The 16,295-nt window shown below is 37.1% G+C and overlaps 1 protein-coding gene across 3 annotated transcripts in view; it reads left to right on the plus strand.

Annotated features, from left to right (window-relative positions):
• Positions 1-16,295, plus strand: part of CAPN7 (calpain 7) — a 38,438-nt gene that overhangs the window by 15,891 nt on the left and 6,252 nt on the right. For all 3 annotated transcript variants that reach the window (XR_013960795.1, XR_013960796.1, XM_080672035.1), the window contains exons 9-19: positions 2,776-2,869; positions 3,496-3,642; positions 5,257-5,363; positions 6,214-6,334; positions 8,511-8,655; positions 8,794-8,893; positions 9,722-9,857; positions 10,634-10,709; positions 13,304-13,449; positions 14,208-14,270; positions 14,829-14,959. Coding sequence is in view for 1 of the 3 variants with exons in the window: in XM_080672035.1 (XP_080528161.1) it covers positions 2,776-2,869; positions 3,496-3,642; positions 5,257-5,363; positions 6,214-6,334; positions 8,511-8,655; positions 8,794-8,893; positions 9,722-9,857; positions 10,634-10,709; positions 13,304-13,449; positions 14,208-14,270; positions 14,829-14,959 (1,266 nt within the window). In the remaining 2 variants the exon portion in view is untranslated. The remainder of the gene's footprint in view (positions 1-2,775; positions 2,870-3,495; positions 3,643-5,256; positions 5,364-6,213; positions 6,335-8,510; positions 8,656-8,793; positions 8,894-9,721; positions 9,858-10,633; positions 10,710-13,303; positions 13,450-14,207; positions 14,271-14,828; positions 14,960-16,295) is intronic.

The following is a 16,295-nucleotide window of genomic DNA, read 5'->3' on the forward strand; positions in this document are numbered from 1 at the left end:
TGCAGCCCAGAGGCACTCACCAGCCCTGAGCCCTGCCTCTGGTGCCCATCTGTCAGCTAAGCAGCACTCCCACTGTGGGAGCACACTGACCACCAAGGGGCAGCTCCTGTGTTGAGCATCTGCCCCTGGAGGTGAGTGCACATCATAGCAACCGGTCAACTGGTTGTTTGGTCGTTCAGTCACTTAGGCTTTTATATATATAGATTACACTTTGATTGGTTCAATGGATGATTGGACACTTAGCATGTTAGGCTTTTATTTTATATTAGAGGCCTGGTGGACGAAATTCGTGCACGGGGGGGGGGGGGGGGGGGTTGTCCCTCAGCCCAGCCTGCACCCTCTCCAATCTGGGACCCCTCGAGGGATGTCCGACTGCCCGATCCCACCGGGATCAGGCCTAAACGGGCAGTCGGACATCCCTCTCACAATCTAGGACTGCTGGCTCCCATGTGCTCGCCTGCCTGCCTTCCTGATTGCCCTTAACCACTTTTGCCTGCCAGCCTGATCACCCCCTAACCACTCCCCTGCCAGCCTGATTGATGCCTAACTGCTCCCCTGCCAGCCTGTTTTCCCCTAACTGCCCTCCCCTGCAGGCCTGGTCACCCCTAACTGCCCTCCCCTGCAGGCCTGTTCCCCCCCAACTGCTCTCCCCTGCAGGCCTGGGTCCCCCCCAACTTCCCTACCCTGCAGGCCTGGTTCCTCCCAACTGCTCTCCCCTGCAGGCCTGGGTCCCTCCCAACTGCCTTTCCCTGCAGGCCTGGTTGCCCCCAACTTCCCTCTTCTGCCGGCCTGGTCACCCCTAACTGCCCTCCCCTGCAGGCTTGATCGCCCCCAACTGCCTTCCCCTGCTGGCCTGATCGCCGATCGCCCACAACTGCCCTTCCTTGCAGGCCTGGTCCCTCCCAAATGCCCTCCCCTGCTGGCCTGATCGCCCACAACTGCCCTCCCTTGCAGGCCTGGTCCCTCCCAAGTGCCCTCCCTTGCTGGCCATCTTGTGGTGGCCATCTTGTGTCCACATGGGGGCAGGATCTTTGACCACATGGGAGCAGCCATCTTGTGTGTTGGAGTGATGGTCAATCTGCATATTACTCTTTTATTAGATAGGATAGAGGCCTGGTGCACGGGTGGGGGCCAGCTGGTTTGCCCTGAAGGGTGTCCTGGATCAGGGTGGAGGTTCCCTTGGGGTGTGGGGTGGCCTGGGCGAGGGGTCTGTGGTTGCAGGCTGGCCACGCCCCCTGGCGACCCAAGCAGAGGCTCTGGTATCTGGGGTTTATCTTCTACAATTGAAACTTTGTATCCTGGAGTGAAGCCAAGCCTTCTGCTTGCTCCATGGCGGCAGCCATTTCTGTTAGGATTTATGTATCTTCTATAATTGAGTGAGGCCTGGGCCAGCCAGGGTGTGGGGAAAGCTTGGCTTCCTCCATCGCTGGGGGCAACTCTAGCCTCCTGCTCTTTCCAACTCCGTGGCTGCTGCCATTTCTGTTTGGATTTATGTATCTTCTGTCATTGAAACTTTGTAGCCTTGAGTGGAGGCCTAGGCTGGCAAGGGCAGGCGGAAAGCTTGGCTTCCTCCATTGCTGGGGAAACCCAAGCCTCCCTCCACTCTGTGGCTGTAGCCATCTTGGTTGGGTTTATTTGCATATTTTCTCCTGATTGGCTGGTGGGCGTGGCTTGTTGGTATAGCGGAGTGATGGTTAATTTGCATATTACTCTTTTATTAGATAGGATGATTGTATTGTATGATAGCTACTAGCCACATGTGGACATTGAATACTTAAAATAGCTAGTCTGAATTGAGATGGGCTGTGAATGTACAGTAAAATGCATCAGATTTTGAAAACTTAGCACACAAAAATATATGAAATAGGCAAAATATTTCAAATTTTTATATTGTAAAATATTTTGGAGATGTTGGGTTAAGTGAAATATATTAAAATTACTCTTTAACATTTAATATAAAATATATGTAATATGAAATAACATTTCTTTTGACTGGAACTGCTTTAGAATGTACAGAAATGTTACTGAAATTGTGTGGGAGGTTTTTATTTTTTAAAGTTCTGTTAGCTTAAAATTATTTATTATAAAAATTAAGCTTCATAATTTTTTTAATACAACTTTTCCTGAGTGGTTTTTGTGTGTTAAATCCTGAAAGTATAAAGGTGAATTAGACACAGGCCTTAGTTTCAAGCTATTTGCCATCTTGGATAAATATCATATATGCAAATAATGTGTGAAAGAAAATTGTTACTAATTGTTTTTACAAGTATCTTACTGGATAATATTGTGTAACTTTTATCAGTGTTGTTATAATTTTATCTCTGTCAGAGTTGTAGTTTGTTGCCTTAGTTGTGGTTAATTTGAATGAATTTAAATTAATTTGATACATGAATGAATGAAATTATTCATTGAATGGTTAATTGAAATGTTCTTCTTTACTTCTTGGGATCAATAGTAGATTATTTTATTTGGCTTAAAATATGTCCACTTAATAGAAAATTTATTTGAGTATATAATTTAACACTGAGTATTTTCATGAATATTGTGAAATGTTTTCTCTGCTGTGTGATCTCATAATGTACTTTATTCATTTATTTACATTTAAAAAAGCACTTTGATTAGGGTGAAATTTTTTTCTAGGCCTACTATAGAAAAATATTCTCGTGTTTATTTTTATCAAATTGCCAAGACAATAGCACATGTCTGTAATATTCTGCATAGTATTTACGTTGAATATTAATGTTGGTATTTCGATATTTATTTCCTTTACAAAAGCATAATTTACCCTCAGAATAAGGATGGTGAGCCAGAGTACAATCCATGTGGAAAGTATATGGTAAAACTTCACCTCAATGGTGTCCCAAGAAAGGTGAATAATGACTCTGTCCATCCCAATCCTCTCCTCTCTTCTCCCCTCCCCTCCCCTCCCCTCTCCCTTCTCTCTCTTCTCTCTCTCCGTCCCTCTATCCCTCCTTCCCCCTTCCCTACCTTTAAATATTGAATAGGATCATTAAGAAATGTTAACTGTATAAACATTTTAAAAACATGTAAGCATTTTAACATTTCATTGATTTTGAATCTGTGATATGCATACTGCTATCAGTAACAAATGTTAATTTTTAAAAAATAGAAATCGTGACAAGAATAAAGTTTTTTTGTAATGATTTTGGGAAAATTTATATAAAGTTCCAAAAAATAATTATTTTAGATACAGTGTACATTCCTAGAATCCCTAATAATTTTGATGATAGATTAATAGTATTTAGCATCTAATTAGCTAAAGGTTATCATCTCACAGGGAGATTAGTGTGAACTTGAATTAAAACATATAACGTTTTTAAATTGATCAGATTCTAGAAATAGGAAATTGTCATTACCTTAATAATAGGTATACCATGCTTTTTACTTTATCAGTATGAAAGATGCTTTTTTTTAATAGAAAAAATTTTAAGGTATTTTATACCAGCTAAGGAAAGTACTGTTATCTTTCCCCAGGTGATAATTGATGACCAATTACCTGTTGATCATAAGGGAGAATTGCTCTGTTCTTATTCTAACAACAAAAGTGAATTATGGGTTTCTCTCATTGAAAAAGCATATATGAAAGTCATGGGAGGATATGATTTCCCAGGATCCAATTCAGTAAGTAAAACGATGATCCAAATACAGACTTATATTATCTAATATGACTATTTTAAATTTGAATGATTATAGATGCTATTTTGTTTAAAGGACGTGAAAACAGATAACCTCTGAATCATGTTGATCAGTCACTTTATTATGGGAGTATCTGTTTTCTTTTATAAGGTTAACACATGTACACTAAGTCCTTACTTAATGTCTTCCATAGGTTCTGCAACTTTAAGCAAAATTACATATAACAATACCAATTTTACTATACAGTAGGTCCTCGGGTTACATTGGAGATTCATTTCTATGGCGCGACGTAACGCGATTTTCGCGGTTAAGTCGGAACCCACCTACGTCACTCACATGGAGCACATACACAGCAGTAATGAAGTGAAACAGTAAAAAAATTTTTAAAAAAAGATAACAATCCTGACCTTTACTTGTGGTAAATAAATAATAAAAAACGTAAAGCACATATGTACATATGTCGAAATGACGAAACTTTCTTTTTAATAAATGGAGATGGCGATGTAACCACGAAACAATGTACATCGAGTCCTACGTAACCCGAGGACTGCCTGTAGTCTAATTTATATAAACGAGAATTAAGTTCCTATAGCATCTCATCAACAGTATAATAAAATATTATTCAAGGGACTGCTGAATAGATTCAGTATTCAGGAAAGCCTAAAATGTAGGTGTCTGCTATTATGTTGGAATCTAGGAGCAATTAAATACACACATTTCCAAAAAGCCTCTTCAGATCAAAGGAGTGTGTCATATTGTCATGGTTCTATATATTTTTGTGATTTGTAAACTCAGATTCAAGGAGTTTTTGTTTGTTGATTTTTCCCAACCTTAACCTGTAAAATCGAGGTATGTACCAGTGTCCTTTAGTTGTATGAGGTAAATTACTGGGCTTACACCAGAAATTTGATTAGCATGACTTTCAACTATAACACTAACCATAGGCTTAGAAAATGTATTTAATCTTTCTTAGCCTCTTTCCCACTAGAATAACGCCCAACTCTCAGAGTTGTAAAGATTAAATGATAAAATATGTGCATATCACTCATCATGGTATCTGGATAATTTTGTTTCCTTAGTACCCAGCCTCCTTCATTCTTGTGCTTATAATGCAAAGAATGCATAGGTCATAGGTAAATGCAATAGGATACTAAAATTTCTTCCCCACCTACATGCTCAATTGCCCTATCCTTCAAATATTCTTAGTTTATCTAATTCATTGCCCGTTAACCTACCCAATGCAACTTAGAGAATGAAAATATATGTAAAACATTAAAAAAGTAACTATGCTAATGTAAGAACTCACTAAATGGTAATTGACTATCATCATCATTATTATTAAAGCAGTTTTTTTCTGTTATGTGTTTTGCGTTTTCATATTTATTTAGGGAAAGCAGTAAAGATTTTAGGAAAAAGATTGTAAGCTTATGCTTAAATCCAGGTAGGAATATGAGTTATAAGAAGTTTATTACTGATAGAAAAAAACTTATTCCTATCAAAATCATTATATCAAATTAGTGAGATTTAACAACTACCCTGGGGATGTATTTAGACCTTGAAAAAAAGGTTGACAGTCCTGAAATGTGTTTAATGTTGCAGAATATTGATCTTCATGCACTGACTGGGTGGATACCAGAAAGGATTGCTATGCATTCAGATAGCCAGACTTTCAGTAAGGATAATTCTTTCCGAATGCTTTATCAAAGGTAAACATTTTCCTCTCTCTTTTTTTCTTTTTCCATAGTAAAAGAGGTTGTTTTGAAACTTCATACCTTATTTAGAATAGATATTACAGAGACTGCCGTTTTCCATTATTAGGGAAATTGTGTTTTTAAATGACTTCATTTACGTACTTGCTACAACCAGCCCTCAATTATCCTCACTGATGGATAGACAGTTAACCCAGGTTATAGATAATCTAAAACATTTGAATTTGGAATATCTAATTTGGGAAAATTTTTTACTGTCTTAGTACTTACCAGTTTGAGGGAAGGTGGGGAAAAAAGGTCAGAACATAAAGAGGAAGATAACTTAAGCCTTAAATGATATGTAGGGGAGGGAGTGGCTGTTGCTCTTTAGTTCGTTTCATAGAATCTAGGGCAGCGGATAGATAAAGCTCTTTTACTTCAAAAAGCATTGGTAACATATAGGGACTGGAAAATTATCTATAAATAATACACATTCATTAGTAAAACTCAGTGATTTGATAATGAATATTACTTTGGAGGAAGTGCATTTGGCATTTCTTGTCTTCATTTTTATTTGTAAATCATTTGAAAAGTTAGCATTTGTTTCTTTCTTTCATTGATAGCTTTCTACCTGAGAATTAAGTTGTCTAAAACTGGGTGTGGTGGGAGATGTGATCATTTATCTCATAGGCTGTGAAATGGAAATGTAATTGTTAAAGTCCTTCAGGGGGTGTTGGGATTAGCTTATTTTTTAAAAGATATTAAATTTGTGGAAATTTTCATGTGAACCATTAGACAAAAGGAAAGATGGTGTGATCTGAGATTAAAATGTTTTTCCTTTAATCTTTGTCTATTGGGGTGATTCCAGGTTTCACAAAGGGGATGTCCTCATCACTGCATCAACTGGAATGATGACTGAAGCTGAAGGAGAAAAGTGGGGTCTGGTTCCCACACATGCATATGCTGTTTTGGATATTAGAGAGTTCAAGGTTTTACCTTAAATATTTTTCTGTTTTTCTTGTTTGTTAATAAGACATTACAAGGATCCCAAATAATATATTGGACTTTAGAATACTGACAAATCGAGGTTTAGGCAAAGTTTTAAAAGCATTTCACCTGTTACATTAAACAACGTGATCTGTCATTGGGAATTATAAAATAAAAAGATGGGAAATGTAATGACAGTGACAGCATAGATATTGTTGACAATAGAAATGCTATATGCCTCTTTCTCTTTCCATGCAAGTAGAAGAGTTGAGGTGAATACACGCCCCCAAGGTTTTGGGCAGCGTATTGGTGTTGGGGTCAATCACAGTGTTAGACTCTAGAGCAGTGGTCGCCAACCGGTGGTACGTGAAGTCCAAAAGGTTGGCAACCACTGGTTTAAGGAAACCTTTGGAGCAGAGGTTGCCAACTGGTGGTCCGTGAGGTCCGAAAGGTTGGCAACCGCTGCTCTAGAGCATAGTAGACATTCGGTAAATACTTGAGAATGGATACCAAAAATAAGATACCATGATTAAGAAACATGCCAGTAGGTTTGCAAGTGTTTCTTTCTCTTCTTGGTAGCCTTTGTTTGTATGCTTTCAGACCTTTCAGACCCTTTCTCTGTGCTCAGGTGTTGGAATGGTTGGCTTCATTACTTTTCAGATTATTGATTATTTTTAACTGAAAAAGGGATCTGTCCTATAGATTAGAAAATACAAAGATATTTAAGGAAGGATTTTTTTCCCCTAATGACATGGTACCTAAGCTGTCTAGTCACTGGGAGGTTTAACTAACAGTGTCTTTCAATTTCCCCTGCTTAAATTTATAGAAAGAATTAGTGATCAATCAGCAATGTGTATTAATAAGACTGATTTTCTTAGTGGCATATGGAATTACATGAATTATGAAGGCTGCAACATTAAAAAATTTATGGTTTCAAGGCTTTCTAAATCGGCTAGTCTTTGTAGAATTGTCTTCCTTTAAACGTGACATAAAAATTGACTACTTAAAGAAAAAAATATGAGTTTATGTAAATTGAATAAACAGAGGTTTGTTTATGGCCAATTACATTCAGACACAAGCAAAATATTGGGAATAAAAGTTGCTATTAATATATGTATATATATATAATTGTTAGAACATTTTTTGAGGTAGGTATAATAGGTGACCAATATTGAGGTAGTGGCACAAGATTTAAATTTTAGATAATGAAACAGGCAATATGAAAGTAAGCTTTAGTTTTAGAAAAATTTCTGAGATATAATTTACTTTGAATAATAAGACTATTCTGAATGATCAAAGGAAACTAGACAACATGTTTTTGAGAATAATAGGCACCTCTGGTCTGACTTGAAAATAAAGCATATCAAAATTCCTGATTGCCAGTAAAATAAGAATTTCAAATAACAGGCTTTTAAGTTAAAAATCACACAGTATCAATTCTACATGGCAGTTATTCTGTAAAGATTGAGGCTCTTTAGAACATGTGTAGATGGAGTAAGCTGTGGCCTGGTGACAGGTTTCTTCACTCTTCACTGCTTCAGTCTTCACAGATAATCAGTAGAGGAAGAAGCCAAAAAGGATCTGAAAGGAAAGGTAGTTCAAAGGGATCAGAGAGGGCCTTCCAGGAAATGGAAACAACATGAATAAATGCATTTAGAGGTGAAATTGAATAAGAATTATTTATGGGATTCTGAGAGGAAAGACTAGACAGAGATATGTTGGGTATGAAAATAGTGGGCCCAGTGTAGAGTAGGCTCTGAAAGAACAGGAAATACTTGATGCTCTAAGGCAGCACTGCCCAATAGCACTGCCTGCAATGAAAATGTTCTCTGTGCTGTGCCATTCATTGGCTACTAGCTACATGTGGTCCTTGAATACTTAAAATGTGGCCAGTGTGACTAAGGACCTGATTTTTAAATTCTATTTAATTTTAAGTGGTCACTACCATAGGAACTGCATAGCTCTAGGGATAGGTAGCCATTTGCAGTTCTTGATCAGATGTGTGACATGTGAAAGTGTTAAAGAATATTAATTTCAAATTTATTTGAAGAAAATTGGTACGTATTCAAAATGCATCCTCCCGTAGAGAATGATACAACTTAGGAAAATATGGTAAAAACTGTTTTGTAACTTTCTGTTATCTCCTGGTTTTGTTTTGTTTTCTTTTCTTTTTAATAGGGGCTGCGATTTATCCAGTTGAAAAATCCTTGGAGTCATTTACGTTGGAAAGGGAGATATAGTGAAAATGATGTAAAAAACTGGACCCCAGAGTTGCAAAAATATTTAAACTTTGATCCTAGAACAGCTCAAAAAATAGACAATGGTAAATACATCTTTTTGTAATTTTAATACTATTTGATCTTTAAATAAATAACATGCTTTAGTAATGTGAAATGTGTTTAACTGACAAGTCATTTATCATTAAGATATTTTTAGATTAATAAAGATATCTAATTTTTAGGAATATTTTGGATCTCGTGGGATGATCTCTGCCAATATTATGATGTGATTTATTTGAGTTGGAATCCAGGTCTTTTTAAAGAATCAACATGTATTCACAGGTAACTTCTTTGCATATTTCAGAATATGCTTTAAGTAGTCTTTACTTTTTTAATCCTATCTAATAGTAATATGCAAATTGACCATCACTCCAACACATAAGATGGCTGCCCCCATGTGGTCAAAGATGGCTGCCCCCATGTGGACACAAGATGGCCAGCAGGGGAGGGCAGTGGGAGGGACCAGGCCTGCAAGGGAGGGCAGTTGTGGGTGATAAGGCCAGCAGGGGAGGGCAGTTGGGAGGGACCAGGCCTGCAGGGGAGGGCAGTTGTGGGTGATAAGGCCTGCAGGGGAGGGCAGTTGTGGGTGATAAGGCCAGCAGGGGAGGGCAGTTAGGGGTGACCAGGCCGGCAGGGGAGGGCAGTTAGGGGTGACCTGAAGGGGAGGGCAGTTAGGGGCAAACAGGCTGGCAGGGGAGTGATTAGGGGGTGATCAGGCTGGCAGGCAGAAGCGGTTAGGGGCAATCAGGAAGGCAGGCAGGCGAGCAGTTGGGAGCCAGCAGTCCTGGATTGTGAGAGGGATGTCTGACTGCCCGTTTAGGCCTGATCCTACCAGGTAGGGGTCCCAAATTGGAGAGGGTGCAGGTTGGGCTGGGGACACACCCCCATGCACGAATTTCGTGCACCGGGCCTCTAGTTTAAAATAAAATGATTAATTTAGGAAGACTAGTATTCTCTCTTGTCATTCCCACATATGCCTATCATCTAATAGTTATTTTCTTTATATGCTTCTTAGTCATGCCAAAAACTGTAAAAACTAAACCTGGTAACTTAATTATATCTGAAACACATCACTTCATTATTTCCTTCTTTGTTGGCTTGATCTTTTAGTACTTGGGATGCTAAGCAAGGACCTGTGAAAGATGCCTATAGCCTGGCCAACAATCCCCAGTACAAATTGGAGGTGCAGTGTCCACAAGGGGGTGCTGCAGTTTGGGTTTTGCTTAGTAGACACATAACAGACAAGGTACTGATACCCTTCTTATGATATTCCATATAGAAACTCCTTTAAAAATAATTAGACCATTGTGAACAAAATATGTAATTTAATCATTAGCCTGTTTTATTTATATGGGTGGCTTGAAAATGGTATTTTCTTAGATAAATGAATATTTTCCTCTAAGGAAATTTATCATTTGTAATCACACTCTTAGAAGTTTTATTCAAAAATCATCTCTGAAGAGCCCTAGCTGGTTTGGTTCAGTGGATAGAGCGTCAGCCTGCAGACTGAAAGGTCCCAGGTTTGATTCCAGTCAAGGGCACATGCCCAGGTTGCGGCTCGATCCCCGGGGTGTGCAGGAGGCAGCTCATCAGTGGTTCTCTCTCATCATTGATGTTTCTCTCTCTCCCTCTCCCTTCCTCTCTGAAGTCACTAAAAATGTATCTTTTAAAAAATCATCTCTGAAGAAAAACATGAGGGAGTTTATGCTTTTAGTGAGGATTTTCATGTTGATTATATATGCTTTAGGCCTTTAAAATATGTTATAGGGGGAGTTGGAAATTTTGAATCATTAGGCCTGATTCTGTAAAGGGTAACCATATTTTAATAGCTTTAGAGTCTTTTTTAATTTTTCATACAATAAGGTAAGTTTGTTGGAATGACAAGTTAATCCAGAAAAATAATTATTTTAATCGCACAAAATAGCTGAAATAAATGCTTTTAAAATTAGAGTTGTTGTTTTTTTCCACTTAAGAGCATTTGAGCCCATTTCTTTAATCATATTGAATTCTTTGTGCTTTTAGGATGATTTTGCAAATAATCGAGAATTTATCACAATGGTTGTATACAAGACTGATGGGAAAAAAGTGTATTATCCAGGTATGTTTAGTTATCCAGGCAAACATTCAAACAAACATTAAATTTTTATTTATATGATTAAGTAGAAAATTATATTTTATGGAGGTAATGTACCAAAAAAATTATGCTGATAGACTAATAGAAACCACTCAAATAGATGGATGTTTGTTTATGCTACATGAGTTTTGTTTTTATTTGTTTTTAATAGAGTCCTCAGAAATTTGGGAGTTCACATTGCTGTGAGAGTTTTATTTCTAAAACTTAAGTAATATCTTTTTTGTCTGATCAAAAATTCTATGGTTTTCCATGGACTCTCGGATAAAATCCGAGCTCTTGATCCTGGTGTATAATTCTGGCCTTAACCTTCCTGTCACCCTTTATCTCATGCACCCTTCTTTTCACAGTATCCTCATTGAGGTATGGCTACTCCTGAACACATCGTGCCTTTGTTGCACAGTCATATAGATGGCATTTGAAGATAGCACTGTATAAAATCATCTGTGGAGAGGGTTGTAGGTACAGGGATGAACATCCAGGACCTGACCCTTGAATTCTGTCATCCTAAGATTAAGCAGAGGCAAAGTTACCACAAAAGAATTTGAACAGAGTATCTGATGAAATAGTAAGGTTTCATATAATACAAGGGAAGAAAGTATTTCATGAGGGAAAGAGTGGCCACTACATCAATTATTATTTGAGAGGTTAAGTAAGATTAGAGAAGAGACATTGGAATTAGCATCATGGCACTTGTTGATCTTGACAAGAATAGACTTGGAGGAGAAGTAGTGTGATTTGAGAAAAGACTGAGAAGTAAGGGGCAGTTGTTGACAGTTCTTTCAAGAAGGCTGCGCAAAGAAACGGGCAGTGTTGGGGAAGATGGGATCAGAAGTTGAGTTTTGTTTTGCTTAATCATAGAAAATCATGACATTTTGCCCCATCACACCGTGTGTATCATGGATTGATATTAGCAGTCAGTATCCCTAGATATTCTTGAATGGGCATGGAATATAGTACTCCAATGATAAATGTCTAGTTAAACCAGACAAATTTTCCATTTTCACATGTTGGTCATTATACAGTCCAAAAAGCACAAGTGTTGTGAATATGTTCCTAGCATTAAAATGTTACACTGCTTTTGAATTTTAAATATATGTTACCCTTTTTACTTGGATCTTTTTTAACAATGCTCCATATAGTGATTTTCACATATAGTGATTTTTGCCTTTGCAAGGTACTTCCTAGTTTGTAATTTTATTTTTATCATAGCACTCAGATAAATAGATCAGGCCTTATTGTTCCCCTTTTGACAGAGGAGTAAACTGAGCTATAGAAAGATTTAAAACCTTGTTCAAGATCAGAGATAATGCCCATTCTTTTCCTCTTCACACTAGATTACACACCTCTAAGCATTAGAAACCTATTACCTGTTTGAAATTCTAAAATGTTTTTCGGCCCTAGCCGGTTTGCTCAGTGGATAGAGCATTGGCCTACGGACTGAAGGGTCCCAGGTTCTATTCCGGTCAAGGGCACATACCTCGGTTGCAGGGGTTGTAGGCTACTGGCCCTGGTTAGGATGTTTGCTGGAGGCAACCAATCAATGAGTCTCTCTCACATTGGTGTTTCTCTCTCTCTCTCTCTCCCTTCCACTCTAAAAAATCAATGAAAAAATGTCCTCAGGTGAGGATTTAAAATAAAATGTTTTTCTAGTAGATCACATTATAAATAATTAGTGTTCCCAAGTAAGCCAAGTGATACAGCACTGATCTAAAATGACCTATGGTAATGCACATGTATGAAATGATTTTATGTCAGCTTTGATTAATGAGATTAATAAAAGTATGTATCAGGCAACATTGTAATAGCAAAATATTGGAAATAATCTGAATATTCAGATTGGATAACTAGATGCGAGTATAGATAAAATGTGTTATATTCATACATTAGAATATTATATAGGCAGTTTTAAAAGGAATAAACCATATCTAGAACAGCATGGATTTCAAAAACATGTTGAGTGAAAAATAAAGATATAAAACAAGACATAGAATTCTTTTTTAAATATATGCTCACAGATAACAATTACCCATTCATTCCTTTTTGGGGGGAAGGGGAGGTGTTAAAGTTTGTAAAGATGTCCATCAACTCCATCAGAGTGGAATGGAATAAGACTAATAAGGGTGGTGGTTTAACCGGACTTAGTTGTATAAGGAAGCTAATATAGAAACAAAATTTAATTCTGAGTAGTGGGGAATAGATACATTTTTCATTACTTCTTTGTATCTTTTTAAAAATTTTCTCAAAAGAAAATAAGCAAATCCTAACTTTAAAATCTTCTACTGGAGAAAGAAAGCAGCATAGGGCAAATAGGGATTATCCTATATATCATTGAATGTGTTCTACACGATTGCTTTTGCTTTATTAGAAACTGTTTAATTTTCAAGTTTCAAATTTATTTTATTTATAAAGTTTTTAATTGAAATTGTAATCTTTAGTAACATTATATTTAAAGATAGAATCAATTAAAGGGATGTCCATTCATTTAAGTATTTTTCCTACCATCAACCATAAAACTTAAATTTAATTCTCCTTACTGTAAACCCACTGGTTTATTGCAGCTGACCCGCCCCCATACATTGATGGGATTCGAATTAACAGCCCTCATTATTTGACTAAGATAAAGCTGACCACACCTGGGACCCATACCTTTACATTAGTGGTTTCTCAGTATGAAAAACAGAATACAATCCATTACACAGTCCGGGTAAGTAACCAACATACAGTGACAAAACAATAATATAAAGTATATTATGTGCTCTGCTTTGTAAGTGGGATTATCTACAGAAAAAGTTTATGAATTACCTATGTATTTTATGTGTATGTGTTTATATGTGTATCAAGTTATTACAATGTTTCCTGTATAAAATAATGCTTTTGAAAAGTAATCTTTTAATTTTGCATAACATTTTTAATGAGTTTTTTTTTTTTTTTTTTTCCAGAGTAATAGTTTAGTCCTGAGGTAATGTGGTACACTGGACTAATAAATTTACAGAGCAAGCAATAGAAACTCCTTTAGCCTACATAATACCTTTGTTGACTTGAAAAAGATGCTGAATTTAGTGAAAGGGAATCGATTGCCTATAAACATTGCTCTTACAAGTTGGGAAGGTCATTGTAATTTTGTTCTGCATAGATTTGTATGCCATAGAGATCAGTAAAGAAATTCACTTTGAATAGATTTTTTGTGATGAAAGGGACATTGGGGAGCTGCCTTCACTCCTTCACTCTTCAGATGCAGAAGTACAAGGCCTACAGAAATTGTGATTTGGCCCGAGTCACACAGTGCCAGAGAAAGTGAATACCAGATCCCCTAGCTTCATTAAACCAGTCTTGATTCCAGGCTGCCTACAGAATATGACTTTTATATGTGCCAACTAATTTTTTTAGTCTTCCAATATATTCTTTTATCACTTTGGTATTTCTATAAGTATAAACTTTATCAGTACAATTTTTTTTATCCAGGTATATTCAGCATGCAGCTTTACTTTTTCAAAGATTCCTTCACCATACACCTTATCAAAGCAGGTAAGAGAAATGTCTCTTGGTCGTGATCTCAGAGAAATCTTAGAATTCCCTTTTTCTGTTTTCATTCTTCACATTTAATAATTTTTTACAAAATAAAATAGTCCAGAGCTTGAAAGGAATAAGAGAAATGTAAATAGCCTCTATCCAATCTGAGTTGGAATACAAGATCTTCAATGAGCAACATTAAGTGGTTCTGTGGGCAGAAATAAGAAATTGAGAGAAAGATTACTGTAAACCTTTGTCATTAGGGAAAGACATGTGGATGAACTTCTTAAATTGAGGGTTGACTTTACAGGGTGAGCTCGATGTATAGAGGATGTGAGGGAGAATTATTGGCAGTAAGAACAACTTGATTTAAAGCTGAGAGATGGAGATAGTATTTAGTATAACAAAGTAGCCTGGCTGGAATAAAGTGTGACAAAGACTGGGGGTAGAGGGTGGAGCCAGAGTGGGCAGTTGACATCTTTGAGGAGATAGGGGGAGTGTGAAGGCGTTTTCTCTTTAACATAGAATTGGAGAACATGAAGTTTTGTTAATGCAAAAACTTTGTTTTGTTAGATTCATGGAAAGTGGAGCGGTCAGAGTGCTGGAGGATGTGCAAATTTCCAAGAGACTCATAGAAATAATCCCATTTATCAATTCCATATAGAAAAGACTGGGCCATTACTAATTGAACTAAGAGGACCAAGGTTTGTGATGAGTAACTTCCTTAATGTTATATTAAAAATGAGCTTAGTAGAACAGAACAGTGTGTTGAAACAGACCTGTGCATATATGAATATTCGATTTATGTTAAAGATGCTATTGCATAAGGGTGGGAAAAGGATACTCTGGTTCAATAAATAGTGCTGAAATAATTGAGTATCCATGTACCAAAATGGTAATTAAGACTCCTGTCTCATATCAGATCGCAAAATCAGTTCCAGGTAGATTACTAATATAGGAGATATCTTAATAAAAATATTTTTACATGTGCTACATTAGTGGGGAAAAATTCTAGTTTTTTTAAAATAAAAACTTGAATAGGCATGTCATAAAAAAGATAATCCACATGGCCAGTAAACCATTGTAAGCCAGAAATTTGAAACAACCCAGATGTACATCAGTGGCATTTAAGATTATAAAATAGTCATAAAATAGTCCTACATAACAATGAAAATAAATTATAGCGACCCACTACATGATGGATAAGTCTTAAAAAACAGAAGCCAAACATAACAATATATACTATATGATTCCACTTACATGAAGTCAAGAACAGGCAAAATTAAACTGTTTAAGGATGCACACTTTGATAGTCGCACTATATACAAAGCAAGAAAGTGATTGCAAGTTTTGTGGGCACAGGCATTGTGATGAGAAAGTTGGATACAAGGGTGGTGTGCTAAGAGGTTCTGTTGATTTAGGTGGTGGTAACCCAGGTGTTTGTTCACTTTACAAATTATTTTATGTCATTGTGATATATTTTACAATTTTAAGAGGTTTAAAAACTAGAGAATACAAATTAAAAAAACAGTACTTCTAAATAAAACTAGGCTTAATTATGCCTGCTTTACAAACAAATTCAAAAGAAACTAATAATCCTTAACCGGTTGGCTCAGTGGATAGATTGTCAGCCTGCAGACTCAACGGTCCCAGGTTTGATTTCAGTCAAGGGCATGTACCTTGGTTGCAGGCACATCCCCAGTAGGGGGTGTGCAGGAGGCAGCTGATTGATGTTTCTCTCTCATCGATGTTTCTAGCTCTCCCTCTCGGTAAAAAATCAATAAAATAAAATAAAACACTAATAATTCTAATAGGACTAAGCTACTTTTCACAATCATTTTAAAAATCTTTACCAGTCTTCTAGGTCTGTGGTTGGCAAACTGCGGCTCGTGAACCACATGCGGCTCGCGAGCCGCGGTTTGCCGCTCTGTTGACTAATGTTTGCCAACCACTGACCTAGACTCTCGATTCCAATAATTACAGGCTGTTGTTCCTTGTGATTAAGCCCCTATCCCAGTGGTCACATGCGGCTTGCGAGCC

Source organism: Plecotus auritus (genome assembly GCF_963455305.1).
Source record: "Plecotus auritus genome assembly, chromosome: 6".
NCBI lineage: Eukaryota > Metazoa > Chordata > Mammalia > Chiroptera > Vespertilionidae > Plecotus > Plecotus auritus.